The 25059-nt window shown below is 40.0% G+C and overlaps 1 protein-coding gene across 1 annotated transcript in view; it reads left to right on the top strand.

Annotated features, from left to right (window-relative positions):
• The window catches only part of IVD (isovaleryl-CoA dehydrogenase), a 35253-nt gene extending 12302 nt beyond the window's left edge, over window positions 1-22951 (top strand). The window contains exons 4-12 of the mRNA XM_060760353.2: window positions 1529-1698; window positions 4290-4383; window positions 5163-5299; window positions 7081-7177; window positions 10720-10813; window positions 16222-16303; window positions 19185-19289; window positions 19812-19884; window positions 20061-22951. Coding sequence (XP_060616336.2) covers window positions 1529-1698; window positions 4290-4383; window positions 5163-5299; window positions 7081-7177; window positions 10720-10813; window positions 16222-16303; window positions 19185-19289; window positions 19812-19884; window positions 20061-20194 — 986 coding nt within the window. The 3' untranslated portion in view covers window positions 20195-22951. The remainder of the gene's footprint in view (window positions 1-1528; window positions 1699-4289; window positions 4384-5162; window positions 5300-7080; window positions 7178-10719; window positions 10814-16221; window positions 16304-19184; window positions 19290-19811; window positions 19885-20060) is intronic.
• The last annotated feature ends 2108 nt before the right edge of the window (window positions 22952-25059 follow it).

The following is a 25059-nucleotide window of genomic DNA, read 5'->3' as shown; positions in this document are numbered from 1 at the left end:
TTGGGACCAAATACCCAATATGTCTAAAATTGAATACTGGTGGGGTTGGGAGGGAATTGATTTTGTCCTTTGGGAGTTGCAGTTGCTGAGATTCCCAGTTCACCTACAAACAAAAGAGCATTCTGAACTCCACCAATAATGGAATTGAACCAAACTTGGCACTGGAGCTCCCATGACCAACAGAAAATAATAGAAGGGTTTGGTGTGCATTGACCTTGAGTTTGGGAGTTGTAGTTCACCTACATCCAGAGAGCACTGTGGACTCAAACAATGATAGAGCTGGATCAAACTTGGCATGAATACTCAATATGCCCAAATGGTGGAGTTTCGGGAAAACGGACCTTGACATTTGGGAGTTGTAGTTGCTGGGATTTATAGTTCACCTACAATCAAAGAGCATTCTGAACCCCACCAACGATAGAATTGGGCCAAACTTCCCACAAAACCCCATGCCTTGAAGGGACTCACTGGTCCAAGCCTCCCTTCAGCCTTGCACGCTCTCCCTCACCCGCACACGTGCAGCACACTGCCATGCGCTGAGCATGCCTGCTCTCCCCTCCCCTACTTGGAGTCTCAGGAACAATCCAATCACAGCGGAGGAGGGCTTTTGATGGGAGGATTCTCCGTCTGTTTCCAAAAAGGAAGAGAAGGACATGCGGAGGGATCTTCAACCTTCTCTGCCAAGGGTTTCCTAAGTCCACCAGACATATATGTTTCTGATGATCTTTGGCGAACCCTCTGAAATTTCCTCGTGACCCCCCCCCCCAGGGATCCCGACCCCCAGGTTGAGAAACACTGATCCAAAGGCTCTCAAGATACATACATGAGGATTTGTGTAACTTCTGTCTTCTGTGAACACCTCCCTTCTATATTCAGTGCAGCCACCACACATGAATCCAAGCTTTCAGATAAAAAGCATTTCCATAGACTAAAACTATAAAACCAAAATATCCTTTATTTACATAAATTAAACCTAACAGACCAGATTAATAGTCTGTTACATTTAAAACACCTTTACAATACTCCTTTCTAGCAAATTCAGACCAACTATACCAAACTCAGCCAAAACTCAATTCACTCACTTCAACTCCAGAAATGCCTGTCTTAATAAACTCCCATCTATCATTCACCAGCCTTATGCAAATCTCTTCAAACATGCAATCAATCTGCATTCATTCCAGCTATCTATTCCAGACAACCAAGAAATCAAATAACATTTATCCATGCCAATCTATGGCATCACACATATAGATATTCATTCTGCTTAGGTATAACTTTGCAGTTAATCTGTGCACTGAATTTAGGAGGATTGTTCTACCTAGGTCTAAGTCAAAAGTGAATACAAGTTCAATGATGCACAAAAAAATTGAATGGGTGAATATACAGAGTGAACACGTATAGAGTTAATGTCTGAAAATCTCCTTTTTCTATTTCTTAATGGAGGTTGCTAGCAGTAGAAATTTTATATTTCAGTAGTGTGTACATGTAGCTTAGTTATATGTATATATGTTTTCCTTCCTCTTACCAGCTGAATATGGTGGATCTGAAATGGGATATCTGGACCATATACTGGTGATGGAAGAAATTTCTCGTGTTTCGGCAGCTGTTGGATTAAGTTATGGTGCCCACTCTAATCTCTGTGTTAATCAGTTAGTGAGAAATGGAAATGAAGCACAGAAAGAGAAATACCTGCCTAAGGTATGTGTAATTGTGGCATGTATAAGGCAACAAGGACAAAGCATACCTCTAACACTATTTTTTAAAATATTCAGAAACAGAATTCCTATTTCAGTCATTCTGTTGAAACGTTCTGAACTAGAATCTGGTTGGTAAATAAAGAAAACCCAGGTCTTTTTTAACTTCTAAAAATCTATCCGATTTATTGTTACAAATGCAGTGGACCTTTGGTATCCCTGGGGTTTCATTCCAAGACCCCATGGTTATCAAAATTCATTGACACTGAAGTCCCATTATGTACAGTAACATATTAAAATAGTGTCCCAAATATAAAATTATTATTATAAAATGACAAAATCAAGGTTTGATTTTTTTGTATTTTTTTAAAAAAAATATTTTCAAACCAGGGATAATTGAATCTGTGGACAAAGAATCCATAGATTTGGAAGACTGCCTGTCCTGTAGATATAGTTCTCTAGCTGAAAAGATGACCTATAGACAGTACAAACCTAAGTATACCTGATTAGAAGTTCTGCTGTGATTTCTGGGCAAACTGCTTTGCAAACATGTTTACAATTAAAGCATTAGATCCAGTGAACTTGGCAGGACTTCTGTCTCTATGTTTACATGTCTCTGCTTGTACCGTTTATTGCTGAACAAAAGTGTAGCGCTTTTTTTCATCATACATCTCAGATTAAAGCTTGGAAAAGTCACTTTTCAGATGAGTAATTATAATGACTTGTGAAAGCTGTCCATATCTGAGCCATTGGAAGGATGATTCTGCCTCTGAATGGTGGATGGCTTCAGCAGAGCATTATATTAATTTGATTTTTATGTAACTTCCCAAGCTCTGCCTGGGAAATGCAAAGAACACTTAAAGTTCTTTGCATTAGTAAAACCTTAATGTCGTATACTTTCATCTCTACTATTTGCTCACTATTTATAGACATGACATTTCATCTGATTTTTTTAGGCTGTTGCACACCAAAATGTTAATGACTTGGTGAATAACTTGCCATATCACAAATGCCAGATATCTCTCACTCCTTTTCATTACTCTCAAATACAGCATTATTCAGTGAAATAAGTTCACTCATTCAGCATGAAGCAGACTGGCAGCTAGTGAAGCTTTTGCAGCAAGGGTGTTACGTGATCCTTGAAGCCAGTCCTAATTAACAGTCTGGCTGCAGCTCTTTGGGTGAGCTGAAGTTTCCAAACACTCTTCAAATGCAGCCGCAAGTAAAGCATGTTACAATAATCCAAACAGAATGTAATTGAGACATATACTACCACGGCCAGATCTAGTGTCTCAAGGAATAGGCATAGTTGGCATACAAGCCTTTGGAGATTAAGCTATAGCGCAATAATAGTCTTGAAATATGTGCAATTGATCTTTGGAATGGCCCTGGATTATGGTTGAGAATGGAATGATTTCAATAGTGAATGCAGTGTTTTATATGCTTTAATGCACATTTAATTTTAACTTTTAACTTAAGTGTATTCTAACTGCTGTCCAAAGGCACTGAATAGTTGCCATATGTAAAGCCACCTTGAATCCCCTTCAGGGTAGAGAAAGGCAGGATACAAATAGAGTAAATAAATAAACAAAATAAATTTAAACATATAAAGGCTTTCCTGGCCATTGTAGAAACCTGAGCCTTAAAAGTTCAAAGCTAAGTCCAGAAGTACACCCAAATTGCCGATTTGTGTGTTCAGAGGGAATATAACCCCATTTAACACAGACTGAACCTTTATTCTCTGATCTGCCTTTTAACTGACCAGAAGCACCTTTATCTACATTTCTTTTCACTTGAAACCAAATAGCAATTTCATAATGGGATGGAAGTTGAGTTGGCAATCATCTCACAGGCGATTGCTTATGAAATTTGTCCCTGTGTACCCAACAAGTTTGAAAACCGAATCAGCTAAATTGTAGATGAGACAAAGAAAGATAAATAAGAGCATGTTGACAGAGAGGCAGAAAGGGAGTTGGGGGGGGGGGGGGTAGGCTGCTATGCCAAAGAGCAGCATAAGGGAACACAGAAGGAGGGTGACCATCTGCTCATTCATTGCAAGGGTTGAAGGGTATTGGAGCTTTAGTTTATTGCCTAACATTTTGACATCATTTTTCATGCCCCTTAATCATTCTGTTCATTTTAGAGCATCCTGTTTTCAATGCGCTGGCTTTTTACCAAGTGTGTCTGAACTGTCTGCCCCCTTCCGGTCATGTGTTTTCAAAGGCCAGGACAGGAGTGAGCGGGATGTATACAGCTGCTAGCGCAGTCCTCTTGGCTCTATCTTCTGTCTGGAAAAAGCCAACTAGAACAATATCTGCATTGCTCATTTGCCCATGTCTTCAGCACACTGCAATAATTTGATCTTGTGCCATTTCTCAATGTAGCACTAATAAATCTCTTTAGAGAATTCTGCCAGGAGAAACACCCCCATTTGGATTTCTTCCACATTATGGGAGGCTTTTTTTGACACCTACCCTTTTTTTAAAGCAGTGAGTGTGGGAATCACTATAGCATTTCATATTTATTATAAAATCTTTAAAGATAAATTGGAGGTGATTGTCACCTATTTCTTTTGTGTCTTTCTTGTCCTTTCAGCTAATCAGTGGAGAGCATATTGGAGCACTCGCAATGAGTGAAGCCAACGCTGGTTCTGATGTTGTCTCTATGAGGCTGAAGGCAGACAGAAAAGGTAAAAGGTGTGTGTTTGTGTGTTCGTGTACATGAGACAGATCCCTTTTCTGGCCTCAACATGATCCCTGTGTAGAACACTGACTGTAGTGTTTTGTGGGTTTGTTATGCTATGTGTGACCAGACACTCTATCAAACAGTTATAAATCAGAATAAGCAAGTAGAAGTTCATTAACACATAGATAACACGTGAATCCCTGAACTATTTAATCATTTATTAAAAGTATTCAGTATTAACCATTATTATATTTATTAATAATTATTCTGGAATACTTGGATGTGTCAGGTGATAATGCAGAAAGAAGTGATTCTATTACACAGGCAACCAAATGGATTTTGGGGTAAAAGTGCAGAATGCCACCCAGCTATTTTAAGTCACCAAGAATATTCTGACCAATATTTGAGAAAATGTGGAAAGATGGCCATAGAATTTTACTGGAGGGCCTAAAGATTTGTAGGGATCTTTGTAAAACACTTTAGCCAATTAAAACATCAAATAAATCTAATAACAACACAATTGTAAGCAATATAAAAACAATACGGCTGAAAGAAACATAGCTGAGGTACAGATTCAGTGAGTCCAATACATTTTTCCAGGAGCGCAGGAAAGTGCAACAATACAGTAAACTGGGCAGGAAATACTGTCAAGCACATGTTGAGATAGGATGTATGCCAGTGTAAAATTGTCCTGAGTGCAGCATCACACTGTCTCTCAATTAGCTTTTCCTGGGTGGGTTTTTTTCCTACTTGAGAATTAATCAATTCCTTCCTTTTTCCTAGGGGATTATTATGTTTTGAATGGGAATAAGTTTTGGATTACCAATGGGCCAGATGCTGATGTGCTGATTGTTTATGCTAAAACCGAGCCAAATGCTGTTCCTGCTTCTCAGGGTATAACAGCGTTCATTGTGGAAAAGGTAGGTTTGTGAACCTGTCTTTGCACCTTCTTGTTGAGGGATTTTTACATATGCTATTTTGACATTTGGATGAGAGAGAACTTACTGTTGTGAAAAGACGCATCTTGCCCTTACCTGTAGTGTGAAGCTTCTGTTTAGATGAGTGAAACTTGAAATGTAATCAGAGGAAAGGTAAGAACAGAGGATACAATTTATTATGACAGTGGCTTTCATGCTGTTTCCTGAAATATCTTGTACCTTCAGCAGAAAATAACTAGGGACTGTGGTTATTTTCCCATAGTGATCTAGACGAAGGACTTGATATGGATAGGAACAGATTAAGGAATGTCTTTGAGGAAAGGATTCACCATTTCCATCTTCAGAAATGGAGAGTGTAAGTCTTTTGTCAGGACCAGATCTTAGGGAAATGACTTTTTGGGACCACGACCTCCAAAATCCATTGGCTATATTTTAGGAATTGGAGTTCAAAAAGGAGCTTGCCCATTCTCTGATTGGGTCCTCCATTATTTTAAAATATCCCATCTTTAATTTCTAGAAAAAGCAACACGGAAGCTCAAGTCTTGGAATTTTATTTGGTTTTAATCTGTTTAATTGATTTTTAATTGTGTTTTAATAGCTTATATGTTTAGATTGTTTATATTTTGATGAGTGTTTATTGTTTACCTGTGTGGCATTGAATTTTGCTGGATTTGTAAGCCGCCTTGAGTCCCTTCTGGGGTAGAGAAAGGCGAGGTAGAAATGAAGTAAATAAATAAAATAAATAATAAAGTCCAGCTGGAAATGATAGAGTTTCACTATGTCTGGAAATTCTTCCACATGTCAACAGTGTGGGACTCATTTTATATAATACTAATAGAAGTGCCGTAAAACTAGTTTGGGGCCACTTCCATGTATTCTTGTTTAAAAATTATTTTAGTCTCAATGTATTGTCGAAGGCTATTTTAGTCTCAATGCTCTGCCTGCTCATCCTCTGAATTGGTGTATAATGTGCTACATCGGATCCATGTTGTTATAGAGAGGTTCAAGCATGCTAGCTTTTGGTGCATGTGTGCTTTGTGTATAGTATTGATTGGGATTATTCTGGCATCTAGGTTAAAATTTGATTTAGTTTGAAAAAGGAGGCAAAAAGGAAGCTGCTAAGAACAGGAGAGTGACCTGAATGGATATGAGCAGGTAGTGGTGTTAGTACCCAATTAGCTATATGTATCTGCTTTTGCTTTTTTCAAAAAACAGGCTGGATGGCCATCTGTCAGGGGTGCTTTGAATGCTATTTTGCTCCTTCTTGGCAGGGGGTTGGACTGGATAGCCCACGAGGTCTCTTCCAACTCAATGAGTTTATGAAAAAAAGAGTTTCTGGGGCCCTTTTTTACATGCTTATGTTCACCCATAGTTTGATTTAGATACAAAATACTCTTCCATAAATGGAAAGTATAAATTTCTGTTGTGTAGGAAGAGAGCATGTGGTGTTAAGTAAGATTATTTTTCCATGTAATTACTATACTAATTAAAGAATTGCACACGCTATAGCATTGATTATACACCAGTTTATTTCCTATCTCTGCTGTGTCAGTGTGTATTTGCTTCCCTTGCTGTGGGTGCTGACATTGATATGTCTCTTCACTCCCACACAAATCATTCCTATGTGATTAGCTGCTGACCCCACTCTCATTTCAGATTTGGTAATTTGGAGGTCTTAATCTATTGTGGCTTCTGATCTGATTTCTAATGACATGGGAATTTCTGTGTTTTCCTCTCCCTCCTGTTTTTTTCTTCTTCTTTAGGGTATGCCTGGTTTCAGCACTGCACAAAAGCTTGATAAACTGGGGATGAGAGGGTCAAATACCTGTGAATTAATCTTTGAGGACTGCAAGATTCCTGGTGAGTGAATGCTCAAGCAGTTCTACCTTGTACTATGCACAGTAGCTTCTCTACTTTCTCTTTATATGTATTACCTATTTATTATTTATATCTTGGTTTTTACCAGGTTGGGAAAATATATTTATTTCTAAATATAGTAATTTGTAGTGTTTTATAAATTTGCCTATAAATATATGCATTTCTCATTGTATTTGTTATCAAAATATTCAGATAATTGTGGAAAGAATTACAGATAGAGTATCCTAATCTGGAAATCCAAAATGCTCTAAAATTGTCCACAAGGGTGGCTGAGATAGTGACATTTTTTCTTTCTTCCGATTCAATTTACGCAAACTTTTGTTTCACAGAAAGACTTTTTAAAAATATTGTACAAATGATATAAGATATATATGAAATATTGGTGCATCTAAATGTATAGATTTGGATCCGATCTCCAAGATACCTCATTATAGATATGCAAATGTTCCAAAATCTCAGAGGGAAGGGGGCATCCTTCTGGTTTCAAGAATTTTGGGTAAGAGATTCTCAGCCTGCATTTAAAAACTAAAACTAGCATGAGAAACTAAAATAAGACTTGGGTAGCCTTGACATCCTTGGGTGCCTCCCATCCTGGCCACCATTGTAGCTGATCTCCTAGGATCACCTATTAAAAGGCTTTTGTCGCTAGCCATGATACGGGCCTACATGTACCGTACCTCCCCTTTGGTTGATTCCTGTGGATGAAAACCAGACACATAGTTAAACTGCGGAATTTACTGCTATAGTATGCAGTTATTTATAGCTGCCAGCTTAGATGGCTTTAAAAAATGCACCAATTCTGAGCACCACAGTTTAAGAGAGATATTGACAAGCTGGAACGTATCTGGAAAACCAAATGTCTGGAAAATGAGCAAAAGCCTGGAAACCATGCCCTATGAGGAGCGACTTAAAGAGCTGTGTACGTTTAGCCTGCAGAAGAGAAAGTTGAGAAGAGACGTGATAGCTATGTTTAAATGTTTGAAAGGATGTCATAATGAAGAGGGAGTAGGCTTTTCTGCTGCTCTGGAGATTAGAGACAGTGCTATGAGTTGAAATTCTAGGAAAGGAGATTGCACCTGAACATTAGAAAGGACTTCTAGACCATAAGATCCGTTCAGCCATGAAGTTCTCTGCCTTGGAGTGTGGTGGAAGTCCCGTCTTTGGAGGCTTTTAAACAGAGGTTGGATGGTTATCTGTTGGGGTTGCTTTGATTGTGCTTTTCCTGAATGGCAGGAGATTGGACTAGATGACCTATGTTGTCTCTTCCAACTCTATAATTCTATGTTTCTAAAGAATGTGATTCTAAGTCAGTGAAGGTTGTCACCGTCAGTAGCTTCTAGTCAGGATAGCTGTGTGTCACTTGATATATTAGAGGGACTGTGTCTGCATATCACCTGTTGGTGCACATGAGACACGTCATGGTTGCACTCATCACCTGCTCCTGGGCTTACTATTGGCACGTTATGGTCCATGGTGGGAATGCTGCATTAGATGAGCTCTTTGTGTGATCCAGCATTGCTGTTTTGTGCATCATGTAAGATTGATTTCATACTTTATATACTCTGCATATTGAGGTCTTTTTGGTCATTTGCTGATGTTTATCTTTTATTATGGATTCGTTAAATTAATAGACTTAAATGAATATAAGGCATGTATGTCCTTCTTATCAGCCACTCCCTTTTATTCTCAAAAGAACAATCCTCTAAAATAAGTTAGGCTGAGCAGAAGAATGACTCACTGTTGGAAGACAGTGGAGACTTGAACCTGGGTCTTCCAAGTCCCAGTCCAATACTTTGACTTATCTCTCTGTGTTGTTGAGGACTCTAGGGTCTATTGTTTCCATGCTCTTTCTCCTCTTTGCAGATTTGCAACCTTATCCCAGCTAGCAATGAAATGGATTTCTCAGAGTGCATTTTTCATCTTTGCGTGCCCTTTTGTGGAAACAGGCTCTCTGACCTCAGTGAAATGGAAGAGATCAGCAACGGTGCCAAATACCCATGTTCTTTTTGAACTGTCCTTAGTCTCCCAGATCCACTTCAATGGTTGCTCAATATTGAGCTGCTTCAGTAGTTCCTTACAACTTCAGGATTTTTTTTTCACTTAGATCAAAGTATACTTTAGTGTTATATCCCTGACAGCTATATTAGTGTATGGTCCAGTGTCACTTGTGCTCCACTGAGTGTCACATAAGTTCCTTTGACAATGAGCAGTACCCACAGAGTCACAGTTTTGGGTCAGGTAGCAATGGGCAGAAGCAGATTCAGGAAACATACCTTGTGTCTTGCCTGAGGCATAATTGTTCAGGGTTGTTCTCAGAGGTACAGTCAGAAAATCCAGATTTTGTTCCCTTCTTGTGTTTTACAAGTTACTGCTTTATGATGTTTTTCCATTTAATTGCATTATCCACTTGTTATTTGCCAGCTGGTTTGTTTGTTCGTTTTCTTTTTTTCTTTTTTTACTTTCCCTGCTATTTTTTCATTGCTCCCATATTTCTTTCCTCAGGCCCTGGGTTATGTCAGTGAATACAGGTATACAGTACAGCCCTCATATCCATGAGGAATATATTTCTGAATTTGCCACAGAAACAGGAAGCAATTAATAATAGTGAGCCCTCTTGAACTGAATTACTTCCACTGCAAATTACTATAGAGAGACCTAAGGAAACATATCTAATTCCTAGAGAGGACATATTTTGTCAGATGTGAGTAGGTGGAACCATGAGACCAAGGTCCCATGGATACAGGGGTTGTACTGTACTTCCAAAGATGGCAAACAAAGCAAATGTGTAACACTGATTCTCCTCCTGGTGGGAATGTTTTCTGTGGCACCATGTTCAGAGATCAGGACAAAATATTAGGTGTACAGAATTCACCTACCTTGATTCTCGTTGGTTTTAAAGCAATGTTCCTGGTAGTTTTTGATGTGAAAAGTAGATTTCAAAATGTGCAGCCCGGAAGTGAAGGATGTCCCTCATAAGGATTTTCACGGGTCAAAAGGAAGGGTTTCTGTGCCATGCTTAGCTAGTCCCAATTTTTAGCAAAAAACAATAATGCTAAATAAACTAGCAATAATGTGTTGCCCTTGACTTGCTTAGAGTAGACTATGCAATGCATAACATGAGATTTGGGAATCATATGGATTTTTACATTATTTGCACATACTGATAAATTGAAAGAATAAATGAATTTGCCCTATTTGTATTGTTTACACACAAAAAATCAGTCTCCTTCGCAACACAACCAGAATAATATTCTCGTTGATTTCTTCATAATATGATGTTATCGGATCAAAACCTGGGCCATTGCATGCTTTCCTTGTCTGAACAAAGTGCATAAGTATTTCAAAGCATGTTGGTTCTTTCTCTTTTGTGTAGCTTGAAATTATGGCAAATAATACAAACTGCAGCTGTCTGTATACTTATATTTACACATGTTGGTATTTACACATACATATTTCAGATGCACTTCTTATTTAGAATACCTGTGGGGGTATGCGATTAACCAACTCCCCTTTGCTTTTTGCAGATAAGAATGTTTTGGGACAATTGAGTAAAGGTGTCTATGTATTGATGAGTGGCTTGGATCTGGAAAGACTCGTATTGTCTGCTGGACCTCTAGGGTAAGTGTGTATTTATTTGTGTACTGGCAAATCCTTTCATATTTTCATCAGTTGCATCCATAGTCATCCCTCCATATTTGTGGAGGTTAGGCGCTCAGAATCCCACACCACACAAGTGAAAAAACCATGGATATTTCTAGATTTACACACCCACCCACCCCTCAATGCATTTAATACAAAAGAATGCACACAGATCATTTGTTACCCCATCTGCTGCTGCCTTACACTATTTTTAATAGGGTCTACAGTAGCACAATTGTCTATCTTGAGCTGCACATTCCCTTGCTCGGTCACTGGGGCAAATGGGGAGAAAAGGATAGGACAGATAGGGAACAAGAGGAGGGAAAACAGGTGATATGTGGGTCTCTGAGGAGGGAGCAGGGCAGGATGGTGATGCCAGAAGGGAGGAGAGAGCTGAGGCAGGTGGGCAGGGTGGTGATGCTGGGTGGTGGGCATGGGCAATGGGAAGGAGTTGCAGCATCTGCTCTTATGGCAGAGTTGGAGTCTAATAGGGACTTTTAAGTCTAACCTCACATTAAGCCCAGACCTACAGGCTAAAAACCTTTTTATTCAGGCAGGTTTTTAAAGGAGACGGTTTTTAACATGTCAGGGACTGCTGTGGTTTTTTATGTTTTTATAAATTTAATCTAAATTGTTTTTAATCGTAATGATGTTAAATACTGTTTTAATATTTGTATATTTGTGTATTTTAAATTGATTGTAAAGCTTTTAATGTGAGCGACTTTAAGTCTCCTTATGGAGAGAAAAAGTGGGATATAAATAAACAACAACAACAACAACAATAATGAGGCTGCTGCTGTAAGAGCAATTGCCAGTCTTTTCCCACTGCAGCCATTCTGACTGCCTCCCCCAGCACTCTCCTCTTCCGCACTTGCTGCCCTGTTCTTTCCCACATGCTACCTACCCTTCTACTCCTCTCTTCCCATCCCTTCTCCACAAGTGAGTGCAGGGAATGTGCAAACAGCCAGGCCCAGCCACTCTGTCACTTTGATTTTCTATCAGCAACCAAAGATTTGACCACTGACTGGTCTTAACTGAACTGAATACAGTTCAAGGTGGACACCAGTGTTATTATTATTATTATTATTATTATTATTAACTTTATTTGTACCCTGCTAGCATCTCCCGAAGGACTCGATGCGGCTTACACGGGCCGAAGCCTCAAAACACAATACAATAGAAAACATAACACAACAATAAACAAAGCAAATCAAAACAATTAAGCAAAATAACAACAATGACAATACATCAATACATCAAGACACTATTAAAACTGGTTCGGCCGGCGCAATGGGGTACCGGGTTAAAAGTGCTGAGATGGCAGGAGGAATGTAGGATTAAAAGTGCGGTGTGCAGCAACATTGGTTGTGCTAAAGTGCTTCTAGGACTTGGGATGGGGATTCCTAATCTGCGAAGGCACATCGGAACAGCCAAGTTTTTAGGTTCCTTCTGAAAACTGCTAGAGTAGGGGCCTGACGAAGCTCTTTTGGAAGGGCATTCCAAAGTCGGGGGGCCGCCACAGAGAGAGCCCTGTCCCGTGTCCCCACCAAGCGCGCTTGCGACGTAGGTGGGATCATGAGCAGGGCCTCCCCAGATGACCGGAGCGAGCGTGTGGGTTCGTAGATGGAGATGCGGTCACGCAGGTAGGGTGGTCCCAAACCGTTCAGGGCTTTGTAGGTGAGCACCTGCACCTTGAATTGGGCTCGGAAAATAAATGGCAGCCAGTGGAGCTCCTTAAACAGAGGGGTAGACCTCTCTTGATAATGAGCTCCAGTTAGCATCCTAGCTGCTGCCCGCTGGACCAATTGAAGTTTCCGAGCCGTCTTCAAGGGCAGCCCCACGTAGAGCGCATTGCAGTAATCCATTCTAGAGGTGACCAAGGCGTGGACCACCCCGGCCAGATCAGCCTTCACGAGGTACAGTCGCAGTTGGCGCACAAGTCTCAATTGTGCAAAGGCCCTCCCAGATACCGCCGACACCTGAGCCTCAAGTGTGAGCGAAGAATCCAGGAGGACACCCAAACTGCGGACCTGTGGCTTCAGGGGGAGTGTAACCCCGTCCAGCACAGGTAGCCACACTATACCCCGGTCCGGTTTACGATCGACCAGGAGGACCTCTGTCTTGTCGGGATTGATCTTCAGCTTGCTCTTCCTCATCCAGATCGACACAGCGGCCAGGCACTCGTCCAGCACCCGAGAAGCCTCCTTGGAATTAGGTGGAAAGGAGTAGTAGAGTTGCGTGTCATCCGCATAAAGATGGCACCCAACTCCAAAACTCCGGATGACCTCTCCCAGCGGTTTCATGTAGATGTTGAAAAGCATGGGCGACAGAATGGAGCCTTGCGGGACCCCACAGGTCAAAGGCCAGGGGTCAGAGCAGGCGTCTCCCAGCTTCACCATCTGGGTCCGTCCCTCCAGGAAGGACCGGAGCCACGACAGGACCGCGCCCCCGAGGCCCATCCCAGAGAGACAACCCAGAAGGATACCATGATCGATGGTATCGAAAGCCGCTGAGATGTCCAGGAGAACCAGCAGGGTCACACTCCCCCTGTCCAGCTCTCTGCGGAGGTCATCCACCAAGGCGACCAAGGCTGTCTCAGTGCCATGACCAGGCCTGAAACCAGACTGTGACTGATCTAGGTAGTTGGTATCGTCTAGGAAGCTCTGGAGCTGCGAGGCGACCACCCGCTCCAGCACCTTACCCAAGAAAGGGAGGTTGGAGACTGGCCTGTAGTTACTCAGCACCGTGGAGTGTTATCAAAGTACCTATTTCAGATGGCATAGGGCAGCTGCAGAGGTGAGGGCAAATAATCTATGAATCCCTGGAGGTTTAACCCACAAATTTGGAGGCATGATTATCATTCTTTGACAATATGCCTGTGTTGATTATAAAGGGAAATAATTCTGACTGGAATGGAAGGTTGCAGTTGGATTTTTTCCTTCTCTTAATGTCATTTGGGGAAAAAAATGTAGTTAAAACAGTTGACAAGAAATGTAGAATCCAAGCATGTTCATACAACCTGTGATCCTCAAGCAATTGTCTTCAAAAATGCATAGAACTACATTCAATATTTCTATGTCAGTGAGGAGCTCATCTTTATCTCCGCATGGACGCTGTACTCTAGGCAATCAAGACAGTTTGAAAATGAATCCCATCATTATATTAATGTCAGCAGTTGGATGAATAATCCCTACGCTGGTGTAGCAGTTTGTACTTTGAGAGTTACTGCTTGTTCAAATTCTTACTTAATTACATACTTACCTCTTACAGAGGTAATGCAAGGAGCTACTGTTTCTAAATAGAGGCAGTGGCTTGATTCTGGCGTAAAGGTAAAGAATGGTTTATTGTTTCCTTGCTACCTCAGAACTTTCACTTGCACTTTATATATTTAACAGCAGTGAAGTTTTATTTGTGAACCCCAAGCTGTGTTTAAGCTTACTGTTGTTATGTGCCTTCAGTTTGACTGTGACTTACGGAGACTCATCACTCATTGTGCTATACCTCACTGTCTCTTGATTAATCTTAATTATTTATTAGTTAAAGCAAACTGAGTTTATCAGCAATGATTTGAAATTAGTTCAGGTTCAAACAAAAAGCTTAAGTGGGTTAGTCTAAAGTAGAAATAAGACGTCTGATCTCCTCCTGGATACTTTAGAGGGCTCACTGTGACTTGTTCTCATGATGATAAACCCTTGTTAATCTCAGGGAGGCCAATCAATTGTATTAGCAGTACCCTGCTGCTAGTACTTTGATGTTTCTGACTATCGTATTTTTAAAAGTGCTTCATTGCATTACAATGCAATTTAAGGAGTTCAGCAGTAGGAAAAAATACATTTTCCAGTGGTGATTTTCATGCTTCATTGTCTCTGAAATGATCTCTAAAAATGACATCTTTTTTTGTGAGACCAACAGAACAGCAGCTCGCAGATAACACAGAGTGTACAGTCAGGCCTCCACATGCTGGAGTTCGGGGCCAAAGTGAAAAACCATAATTTTTTAAAAGGTATACTTTTATCTGAAAAACACCTTTCTAGGAATACTAGAGGCCCTGGTGGCACAGCGGGTTAAACTGCTGAGCTGCAGAACTTGCTGAGCGAAAGGTCAGCTGTTTGAATCCAGGGAGCGGATTGAGCTCCTGCTGTTAGCCTCAGCTTCTGCCAACCAGGAAAAAAACATGCAAATGTGAGTAGATCAGTAGGTACCACTCCAGCGGGAAGGTAACAGCACTCCATGCAGTCATGCTGACCACATGACCTTGGAGGCGTCTACGGACAGCGCTAGTTCTTAGCCTTTGAAATGGAGATGAGCACAACCCCCCAGAGTCGGACACGACTAGACTTAATGTCAAAGGGAAACCTTTACCTTTTAGGAATGCCTAACTTCTCCAACCTGACTCTGGTCATCTTCCACTGGACAGTGGCCATACAATTGCATTGGATGACCTAGAGATTTCTAGAGCAGTGTTCTCTCCAGTAATCTCTGATTCCTCCAGCATGACTATGATTGTCTGGCAGAAGTTGCAGTGGAGGACTTACAGATTCCAAAAGAGAACATTTCAATCAAATCAGTGAATAATCAAATCCGCAAAAGTCATATTCATGAATTTGGAAGGCTGGCTGTAGTTTTTAAATGCCATAATTCCCTTTCTTCAGATTTGGGCTTTGGGCTGTTCTAAGAGCCCTGAATTGTAAACCTGACTATTTTCCAAGTAAAGTACTGCAATACAATTGTAGATGAGATATTAAATAAGATAAATCTACATTACTGTTGGATTTCACAAGTTTTCTTTCCTTTAAATACTCCTGAATGCTTACTTGAAGATGTAGGATATAGTTAATTATGTTTTCAGGGCCAGGACATCCTTGTTTATTTAAAGAGTAGACAGCCAGCGTGATGTAATACTTTGAGCATTGGGCTATGATTCTGGAGCGATAGGGTGTCTCCAGAATTATAGAAACCCATGGGATGACATTGGATGAGTCACACACACTCAGCCACAAAAATCCTGTGATGGGGTCACCTTAGGGCCCCATAAATTGACTTGAAGGTATTCAACAACAACAACAAAATAAACTAGAGTTAATTTTTTGTTTTTTTTTAAAAACTTAATCTATACTAAAGTAGCTTAGCAGGGCCAAAATTGTGGCATAATTACAAGGCAGGGGAATGATATATTCTTTTTAAAAGTTAAATAGCGAAAGGCCTCAAAATGGCTTGTGTGGGGGGGGGAGGGGGGTTGCGTGGTATCTATTTGCAAGATGCTGTTGTGGTTTTTACTGCCTTTTCCGTTTCTTGGTTTTAATAATTGTATGTTTGTTTTATGGTCATATTGTTTTCCTTTTTCTTGTAGTTGAACATTTAAAATAAAAAGAGTGTCTCCCTTTCAGGATCATGCAGGCTGTACTAGACAATGCTGTTCCATATATGCATGTGAGAGAAGCCTTTGGGCAGAAAATTGGCCAGTTCCAGGTAAGAGGGGTTAAAAGGTTGCTAAAAAAAGTAGAACATCCTTTCATAGGACTAAAACATATTTGCTTTCCAATTGTATTCTATCCAGAAAGTATTTTAGATTAATCTCTGCTTCATAGATGTGATTATGTTTGTTTTTCAATACCAAAGGAGCCTCCCCTCCCTTTAATTGGCGAGTGGCCATAATTTTGAGAAACTGCAGGTCGCTTCTGGTGTGAGAGAATTGGCTGTCTGTAAGGACGTTACCCAGGGGCCGCCCAGATGTTTTGATGTTTTCCCATCCTTGTGGGAGGCTTCTCTCATGTCCCCACATGGTGAGCCAGAGCTGACAGAGGGAGCTCATCCACACTCTCCCCGGATTCGAACCTGTGACCTGACGGTCTTCAGTCCTGCCAACACAAGGGTTTAACCCATTGCACCACCGGGGGTTCGACCATAAATTGACAGGAAAATAAATTAATATGGCTAGGACTTCCGGATATGTCCACATTGTTGACAGCCCTAACCTAATGACCAAAGAGCTGCGTGTGAGACATTGTTTTGAATTACAAATCCCAGAGTCTCTCAGCTAGGATGAACCATGGCCATGCTGGTTGGAGGATAATGGAGTTGTCATTTAAAAAAACCTATTCTCTGAGTAAACCTAACTTCTTGGGTTGCTATGTATCTCCACAAAGTTAATATGCATGTATGAACATAGTGCTTCCCACAAAACACACAAGAATAGATGTGCATACAGAGAGGTCAATTTTTTAGTGTCTGAGGCCAAACCATATAATATCCCTGTTAAAAATTACTCTTTTAGTTCTATATGTTGAGACACATGAGATACAAAGGGGAAAAAACAGGTTTTCACAAAACGTATAGAACCACTGCCATTTTTTTTCCTGTATGAACATATGGTTAGTTCATTCTAGATTAAATAAAAATCCTAACAGCTACAAAGAATTCCATTTCTCACTTTAGTCTTCCCACTTCCTCAAATTCATTCTTAAGTAGGCTTAGGCTTTATTTTGTTTCCTTAAGAAACCAGATTTGGTCTCAGTCATTCATGTCCTAATCATTTCCAGATTAGGTTACTCAGTTACTCTAATGTCTACTGTGAGATTGCCTTTTAAAGACAATTTGGAAATTAAGGTTGTCTCAGAACAAGGCTGCCATTATGTTAAACTTTCTTAAGCTTAAATGTTGATACTTATTATCAGTCGCATGGCTAGGCAGTTTTTTTCTGGCTGCAACTTGGAGTGTTGGTTTGACCTAATTTTGAAGGGTGTGAGACCAGAAATTCTTTATGTTCTGCTTCCATATGAACTTGTGATTACTTTGATATCTTCCAGTGCCTCTCTGCTGTCTGGAACGTTGCCAGATAGAGAAAGGGAAAGAGGTTGTTTTTTTTTTTTCCCCTGTGGCGACATTAAAATGCTCAAATGCCTCACCAGAGGAATTGTGGCTAGCTGTATTGTCATTCGTCTTTTAATGGGCAGCCACTTGGGTATGGTGGTCATTGTTATGAAGAACTCCCAACTGTTGCTATGCCAATTTGAAAAACGGTGTGTGGTTTTATGCTATTCAGTGGACCCTCCATATCTGCAGGCTCTAGATCTGCAGATCCAGCGAACTGCAGATGAAAAATAATAATATTAAAAATCCAAATATTCAGGAAAAAATAAAATGTAGCATTTTGAAAAAGTGGTGGGTTGGGAAAGTGGGATCTCATGTGTGGTAGTTGCCTTGGGGTGCGTGAGAGGAAGACAGCAAGAGAGAGCAAGAGGGGGAACTGCTTGTCGGGGTGTGTGGAAAAGAGGCTGGGCAGTTGCACTCAAGACACACATGAGAGATGACTAGGTGGAATAGATTGCTGAATCCATCCAGAGTTCCTTTATATAAAAGACTTCACCATGCACATTTTTGATATCCCTAGGAGGTCTTAGAATCAATTCTCCTTCAGATATGGAAGGCCTAGTGCAATAAGTACCGTATTTACTTGAGTCTAATGCACCATTGAATCTAATGTGCACCTCCATTTTCAAAACCCTGAAAGCAAAAAAAGTATTTGCTGACAAATGTAATGTGCAAAAAGCAACAAAAAGTGAACTCTTTGTATTTTAGAACACCAAAGCTTCCAGTAATGGAAAAGAAAACTTTGGGATGCATCTAGGCTGTAGAATGAATCAACTTTAATTGCCTTGGTTCAATGCTATGGAATCAGGGGGCTGTAGTTTTACAAGGTCTTGAACCCATCTGCCAAAGGATGCTGATGCCTCACCAAACTACAAATCCCAGGATTGCATAGCATTGAGCTGTGGGAATTAAATTAGCGATGACATCCCTCAGAGAGGAGCTTCAAGTGCAGCTTCTAAAGCAGCTTCCCCCTTTGCTTTGGCTCAGCAGTAAGATTGTGTTACATGAATCTAATGTGCACCTTAATTTTGGAGAGGTAATTTAGCCAAAAAAGGTGAGCATTATATTTAAATAAATAGGGTAATTTTAACATGGCTATTTGGGTTCAGTTTTTTCTACATATTTGTTTTATCATGACTCATTAGAAAAGAAAGTGATGCTTGATAAGATGGAAGGCAGTGGAAGTTAGTGGGAAAAGAGGAAGACCACATTCCAGATTGGTGGACTCAATCAAGGAAGCTACAATCCTGAGTTTGCAAGATCTGAGCAGAGCTTTTGACTTGAGGGTCTCTCATTCATATAGTTAGAATTTACTATCAGCATTTAATCAGTTAACAACAATAATAAAATTGAATGTATTATTCTTTTAATTTATTATTTATTTCTTCATATTTTTATTGAAAAGGGGGGCTTAAAATATTGACAGTCAATTATTATATTCTACTTTCTTTCTCCCTACCATTACTACTGTTGTATTTAGCTCATGCAGGGCAAAATGGCTGATATGTACACACGGCTGATGTCATGTAGACAGTACGTATACAACGTGGCAAGGGCCTGTGATCGAGGACACTTTAATGCAAAGGTGAGTTCATAGGTGGAAGATTATCATATTTCATGTTCTTTTTAGGGATCCCTGTACTGTACTTTGTGTATTAGATGAAGAGAGGTGAGGTGAGGTGAGGTGAGTAAAGCTTTTCCTCCCCCCCCCCCCCCCCCCACCTATAGCAGTGAGATTTTTTTTTAGATGAAGCACATTAAATTGCCAATATTTTTACCATATTTACCATATTATTAAAAATAGCTCCTGTTCTCGCTTATAACATGCACATCACTAGAACATATATTCTGAAGATTGTATTGTAGTTTTTGTAATGGTTGGAGGTGACTGGGAAAGAGTTGCAGAGTTTAGCTGGCCATAATAAAGACCTTGTCATAGAAAAACAGTTTTTAATTTCTCTGGAAGCATTACATGAATTTCATATTATTTGTAGTTGTATGAGAGCCAAACCTAAATGATTCAACTGATTATAAGAGTGAATAAAAGTGTTGTTCATCCTACTTGAAAATTTGACTTTAGTGTTCATGCTCTGGTCTCTTCCATCAGGATTGCGCTGGTGTGATTCTCTACTCTGCGGAATGTGCTACTCAAGTTGCTTTGGATGGAATCCAATGTCTAGGTAAGATGTGGGTGATATTTGCAAAGACAAAAGTAAACTATAATTATTATTATCCTGTCTCAGTCCATGATTGGTACATTATGTGTGAATCCCATTTCAATTATTTGTGTTTAAATATTCCTGCAAATTTCCTATCCCATCTTCTTGGAAATCTAAGTCTCCTCTTTATCTTGCAGGTGGAAATGGCTATATCAATGACTACCCCATGGGTCGCTTTTTGCGTGATGCCAAACTGTATGAAATCGGGGCAGGAACCAGTGAAGTACGGAGAATCGTTATTGGCCGGGCATTCAATGCTGCCTTTAAGTAATAATCACCATTAAAGAAGAATCACACTTTTAATGCCAGAGGCCTTCAATTTCCAAGACTAAAGCGCACAAGTATTTTTCTGCACTTCATATCAAAATGACAACCTCTCTGTTTTGTTCTTGTGCTTTCTTCTCTGAATGCTTCTAGATTTTTCATAAGAACATATGATTGTGGAACAAGGCAAGCCATCCAGATGGAATGAAATTTAGTCAAGTCTTCTTTAAAAAAAAAATCCAACCTGTCTTGAGAAGTGTCATGGATTCCCATTTCCAATATGCTGCTTTTGGTGGATGGGATTAGCAGCATTCCAAAATACTAGCTGATTTCACAGGCCTCTGTCTTTGTTATTGGATATGTTGAGATCTTAACTACACAAGGAATGTTAGAGCTGCTAAAAGATTCTTAGAAAGTGAGGTATCGTATTCCTGTGTGTTCCTGTTCTTGCCTGCTGCTTCCTGAGGTGTATTAGTGCCATGTGAATCCTCCATTCATTTGATGGACTGCCATCTTGTGCTTGATTCATGTGTTGATGTCACCATCTATCATTGCGCAAGCAGTTAAAATGTCAAAAAGCCACTCTGTGCCAGCCAAGAGTCAATTGGGAAGGAGGAAGTGGCAACTAGATTGGGAATATAGGATCCTTTTATAAATCTTTCCCCGCTGAATATTGAGACAAATCCACCTTGCTTTATCGGGCAAGAAGGAAGGAGAGCACATTATGGGAGAAGGAGTGAGAGATCTAACAGCAATTCAGACTTACTGATAACATCTCATGAAGATTGGAGGTGTGAATTTGTTTGTGTATAGTAAGCAGCACTTTACAATTTTGCATATGCAAAATGCTTAAATTCATTAGAGTGTAAATAGTCATCACCAGTGGCTTGATGCTTACTTTTAGCGTCCAGCACTGGGAATTGCAAATGTGAATAGATCATTAGGTACCGCTCCGGCGGGAAAGTAACAGCGCTCCATGCAGTCATGCCAGCCACACAACCTTGGAGGTGTCTTCGGACAACGTCGGCTCTTCAGCTTAGAAATGGAGATGAGCACCAACCCCCAGAGTTGGACACAACTGGACTTAATGTTAGGGGAAAACCTTTACCTTTACCTACTGGAGATTGAAATACACAGGTTGCCTTGAGCTTTTAGGCTGGGGTGAGCAACTACCACTGGGAATGGGGGAGGGGGGGTGTCCCACACTGTCCTTTCTAGCTGTTCCATTTTTTCCTATATGACTGGAAGTGGTATCAGTTCTGGGTCCATTATTTGAGTAAAATATGTTTGATTTTTAGCTCTTAGCCACAGCTATGTGTAATACAGTGACCCAAAATGTCATATTTTGTTGTGGAGTTTTTTTACCATAAAGATTTGGTTGAATGTTTATTCTTAATTGGGGTGTGGCCTTCTAGAGGATAGAAAACAGACTTTTGGTGTTTTTATGTAGCCTATGGACTGCACTTTTCCTACTGCTGATCAAGGCTAGTCTCATTCTGCCACTTTTTCAGGATAGGAAAGGTAGAAATTGGCAGAGAAAACAGTAACTAGAAGGGGTCACCATAGTTGGAACACAGTGGGTTTATGTCATAATTCTTATATTCAGATTACCTGAAGTTGTAATTTTATTTGTGGGATATAATTATATAACCAGAGTTGTACAAATCAGATCGAAGTCCTACACCAAATGAAGGCTTCCAGTTAGATCTGCTCACATCATTACTGTTCATTCTGCTTTATCTAGCACAGGCATGGGAAAACTTAAGCACTTAAGCAGCTGAGGGGGAAAAGGAAAGGGCCTGAGACTGTTAGGAATTGTGCAAAGTCCAAAACAACCAGAGGGCCAAAGTTTGCCCATGTCTGATCTAGCAGATTGTTGTCACTTACTGAATGATTTTGAAATGGGCAGTGCAAGTTTCAGAGTGTCAGAAGCAGAGAAAGGCATTAGGTGCTGTGTACTATGCCATCACTGCCCCTGCAAAATAGTTCGAGCAAATGGTACCAATATTTAATGGCAAGACAGTGTGTCCAATGGGGAAAATTCTTTATTTTTCTAGATTCCGTCCAGCCCCTACTCTCACCTATCAATTTAGAATTCACTTTAATGTTTTACTACCTGCATCCACTCCAAATTTGTCATATGGTCACATGCCCATAAATAGAAGTGGTGAGATCCACTTCATTCCAATCATATAAGAAACAGCAGACTTCTGTCTCATTTTTGTAAAGTATTAGTCTAAGTAAAGGTCTCCTTGGGGAAAAGTCACTAGTGACAAAACCATTACTCAGAGATACAGAAATGAGCAGATATTTTTAAAATGCAAGAAATGTCATCTTTTAAATAGATTTTATACCCCCACACATGCACGTTTAAGTGTGAGAATGACAGTGTTCCTTAAAAATCATGAAATGCAGTAGTATTCCTGATGGCTTTTATCACTTACCTTAAGGCAGAGCACCAGTGAAGTACATGTGAAAACTAGATTATTCTGGGGTCTGTAACATACATCTTGAAACAGAGCATTCAGGGCCACCTGTGGCTTGTCATCTGAGACTGTAACACTTGTTCTTAACTGAAAAATTGGGTAAGGAATGTATAATTTTTGAAGAAGATTGTCAGCCAAACTCATTATGATGAATATTTTAAATGATTTATTTAACAAGTTCTTCTTAGTCTTTTAAGAGTCTGTTGTGCTAGCAAAACATGGGAAAGTTGCTGGGTAACATGATTTTATTGCTATACAAATAAAATACCTATTCTTTACTATCGCGTCAGCTGTTAACATGTTCCATTTTGCCCAGCAGGAGGCAGGTAGAAACTTCATATGCTTCTAAACATTACATCACCACAGCCAGACTCTTCCCAAACAGCACATCCTGTGTGGGTGAAGCTGTTGGCATGAGCGGATGCTTTTCAAACTGCATTACTCCTTCCTTCAGCCTTGTCTTCCTTTTGTTAAGTGTTCCCAATGCATGGACAAATTATTGAGACATTTGGTCACAGACAAATTACAACAGATAGAAATCATATAAAATCACAAGTATATTATTCTGCATGGGTAATAGGCCTCTTGCTAAACATACCTTTCGTTTATTGCTGATCTTAATTGAATTATTATGCTGTTTTTGAATTCTGTTTGGATTTTATATTTGTATTGTACATTTCCTTTAGAGAAACAGTAATAATTCACAGAAATACATACATACAGTGTTACCCTATCCAGATATACTATTGGTCTATGATGATTCTTTATAATTCACTGTGTTTGAGAAGAATACATACATAGGATAGGCAGAATGTTTTAAAATGTAGTTTGGTGCAAGCATTTTGTTGGGTTTGGATTCCAATGCACGATCTACCACAGATTAGAGATTATATTTTCTGGCTCTCAAAACTTTCTCTGTAGAAAGAGGATATTAATAATCTATCATATAAGGAGATCCCTTACTTATCACTGAGGTTTAAATTACAACTTCATGCAAGGATTGCAAACTGTCATCAGGAGCTAGATGTTCCACTGGCATAAATTATTTTTCATTCCTCTACTATGTAAACACTAAACAGCACAGAGGCATCACAGGCTGACAGCACGAAAAGCTTGTCATATGCAAAGGGCCTGTTTCAAGAACTGTCCACAAATCCCTCAAGATACTCCTCAAAATAGGGGGAATATGTGAATATGTGACCATCTAGATCAGGCCTGCACAATCTGTGGCCCTCCAGGTGTTTTGGACTTCAGCTCCCAGAATTCCTGGCCATTGGCAAGATGCTGGGGCTTCTGGGAGTTGGAATCTCAAATGCCTAGAAGGCCACAGGTTATGCAGACCTGTTCTAGTTGCACTTCAATGGTACCTTTCATCATTCTTCATGACTGGCTAGGCTGATGAGAGTTGCAGTCCAACATATTTCAAGGCAAAATTGGGGTGAAGCTTCACTGCCTGAGTTCAAACACTTTCCATCCTTCTCATTAAATGGCATTCTGTCCTATTCTGATGGGCTCTTCATATGTTGTGTCACTTCCCATGCAAAGAGCATGATGTAGCAACAGCATTATTGCCATGAAGTAGAATGGGAAAGAATGCCTCTGTTGCACCCCCTGCAGGTATGTGTTGGTTTATGCTGGCTTGTTTTGAAATTTTGTTGTTTTCTTTCCTTGGGCTCATTTCCCTGATGAGAGTTTTGCTGAACCACTTATAAGCAGAAATTACACCCCTTTGCGATTACAAATCTCAGTCCCTTCAAGGAGGAAACAGTGCAGAAATGATAGGCCCACTGCAATGTTTTCATCTGCCCAGAATCTTAACAGGAAAGAACATTCAGACATTGAAGAAATGTCTAGATGCTGTTCCATGTTAAGATTCTATGTATATTCCATGTTAAGATTCTGTGTACGTTCTGACAGTATATGCTCCACCGCAGTATTTTCAAATATTTTTCTTTTACACTACATGCCAAACCTAGGGAAAAATCAATGTAAGTAAAGCATGTCACTAATTACTCAGGCAGAAGCCCCTTTTAAACAAACTATGTTAAAAATTAACAAAATCTGAATAGGTGCCATCTTAGAAAAGCAATTCCTTCTTTGCTGTACAGATGTCTCTGGAAATTGTGCCTCTTGTGATGTTCCTTTAGAAAGGTAAGAAATCCTGTTTCACTTTATGTACTGTACAACACACTTGTTTTATAGTATAGCTACCACAATAATTAGAAACCATAGACAATGGGCAAATCTATATTACCTGTTCCTGGCACGAGGGTGGGTTGCCTGTCCTTTGTCATAGGACCATGAGGTGGCAAATGAGTGTGTTGGCCCTCAAAGTAAGAGTTCTGTCTCCATCAGGAAATTTTCCTTCAGTCCTCCAAGTGCATAC

The sequence above is a fragment of the Anolis sagrei genome, chromosome 1, assembly GCF_037176765.1.
Source record: "Anolis sagrei isolate rAnoSag1 chromosome 1, rAnoSag1.mat, whole genome shotgun sequence".
Taxonomy (NCBI): Eukaryota; Metazoa; Chordata; class Lepidosauria; order Squamata; family Dactyloidae; genus Anolis; species Anolis sagrei.
Note: the sequence above shows the minus strand (reverse complement) of the source record. Positions and strands in the feature narration are given on the sequence as shown.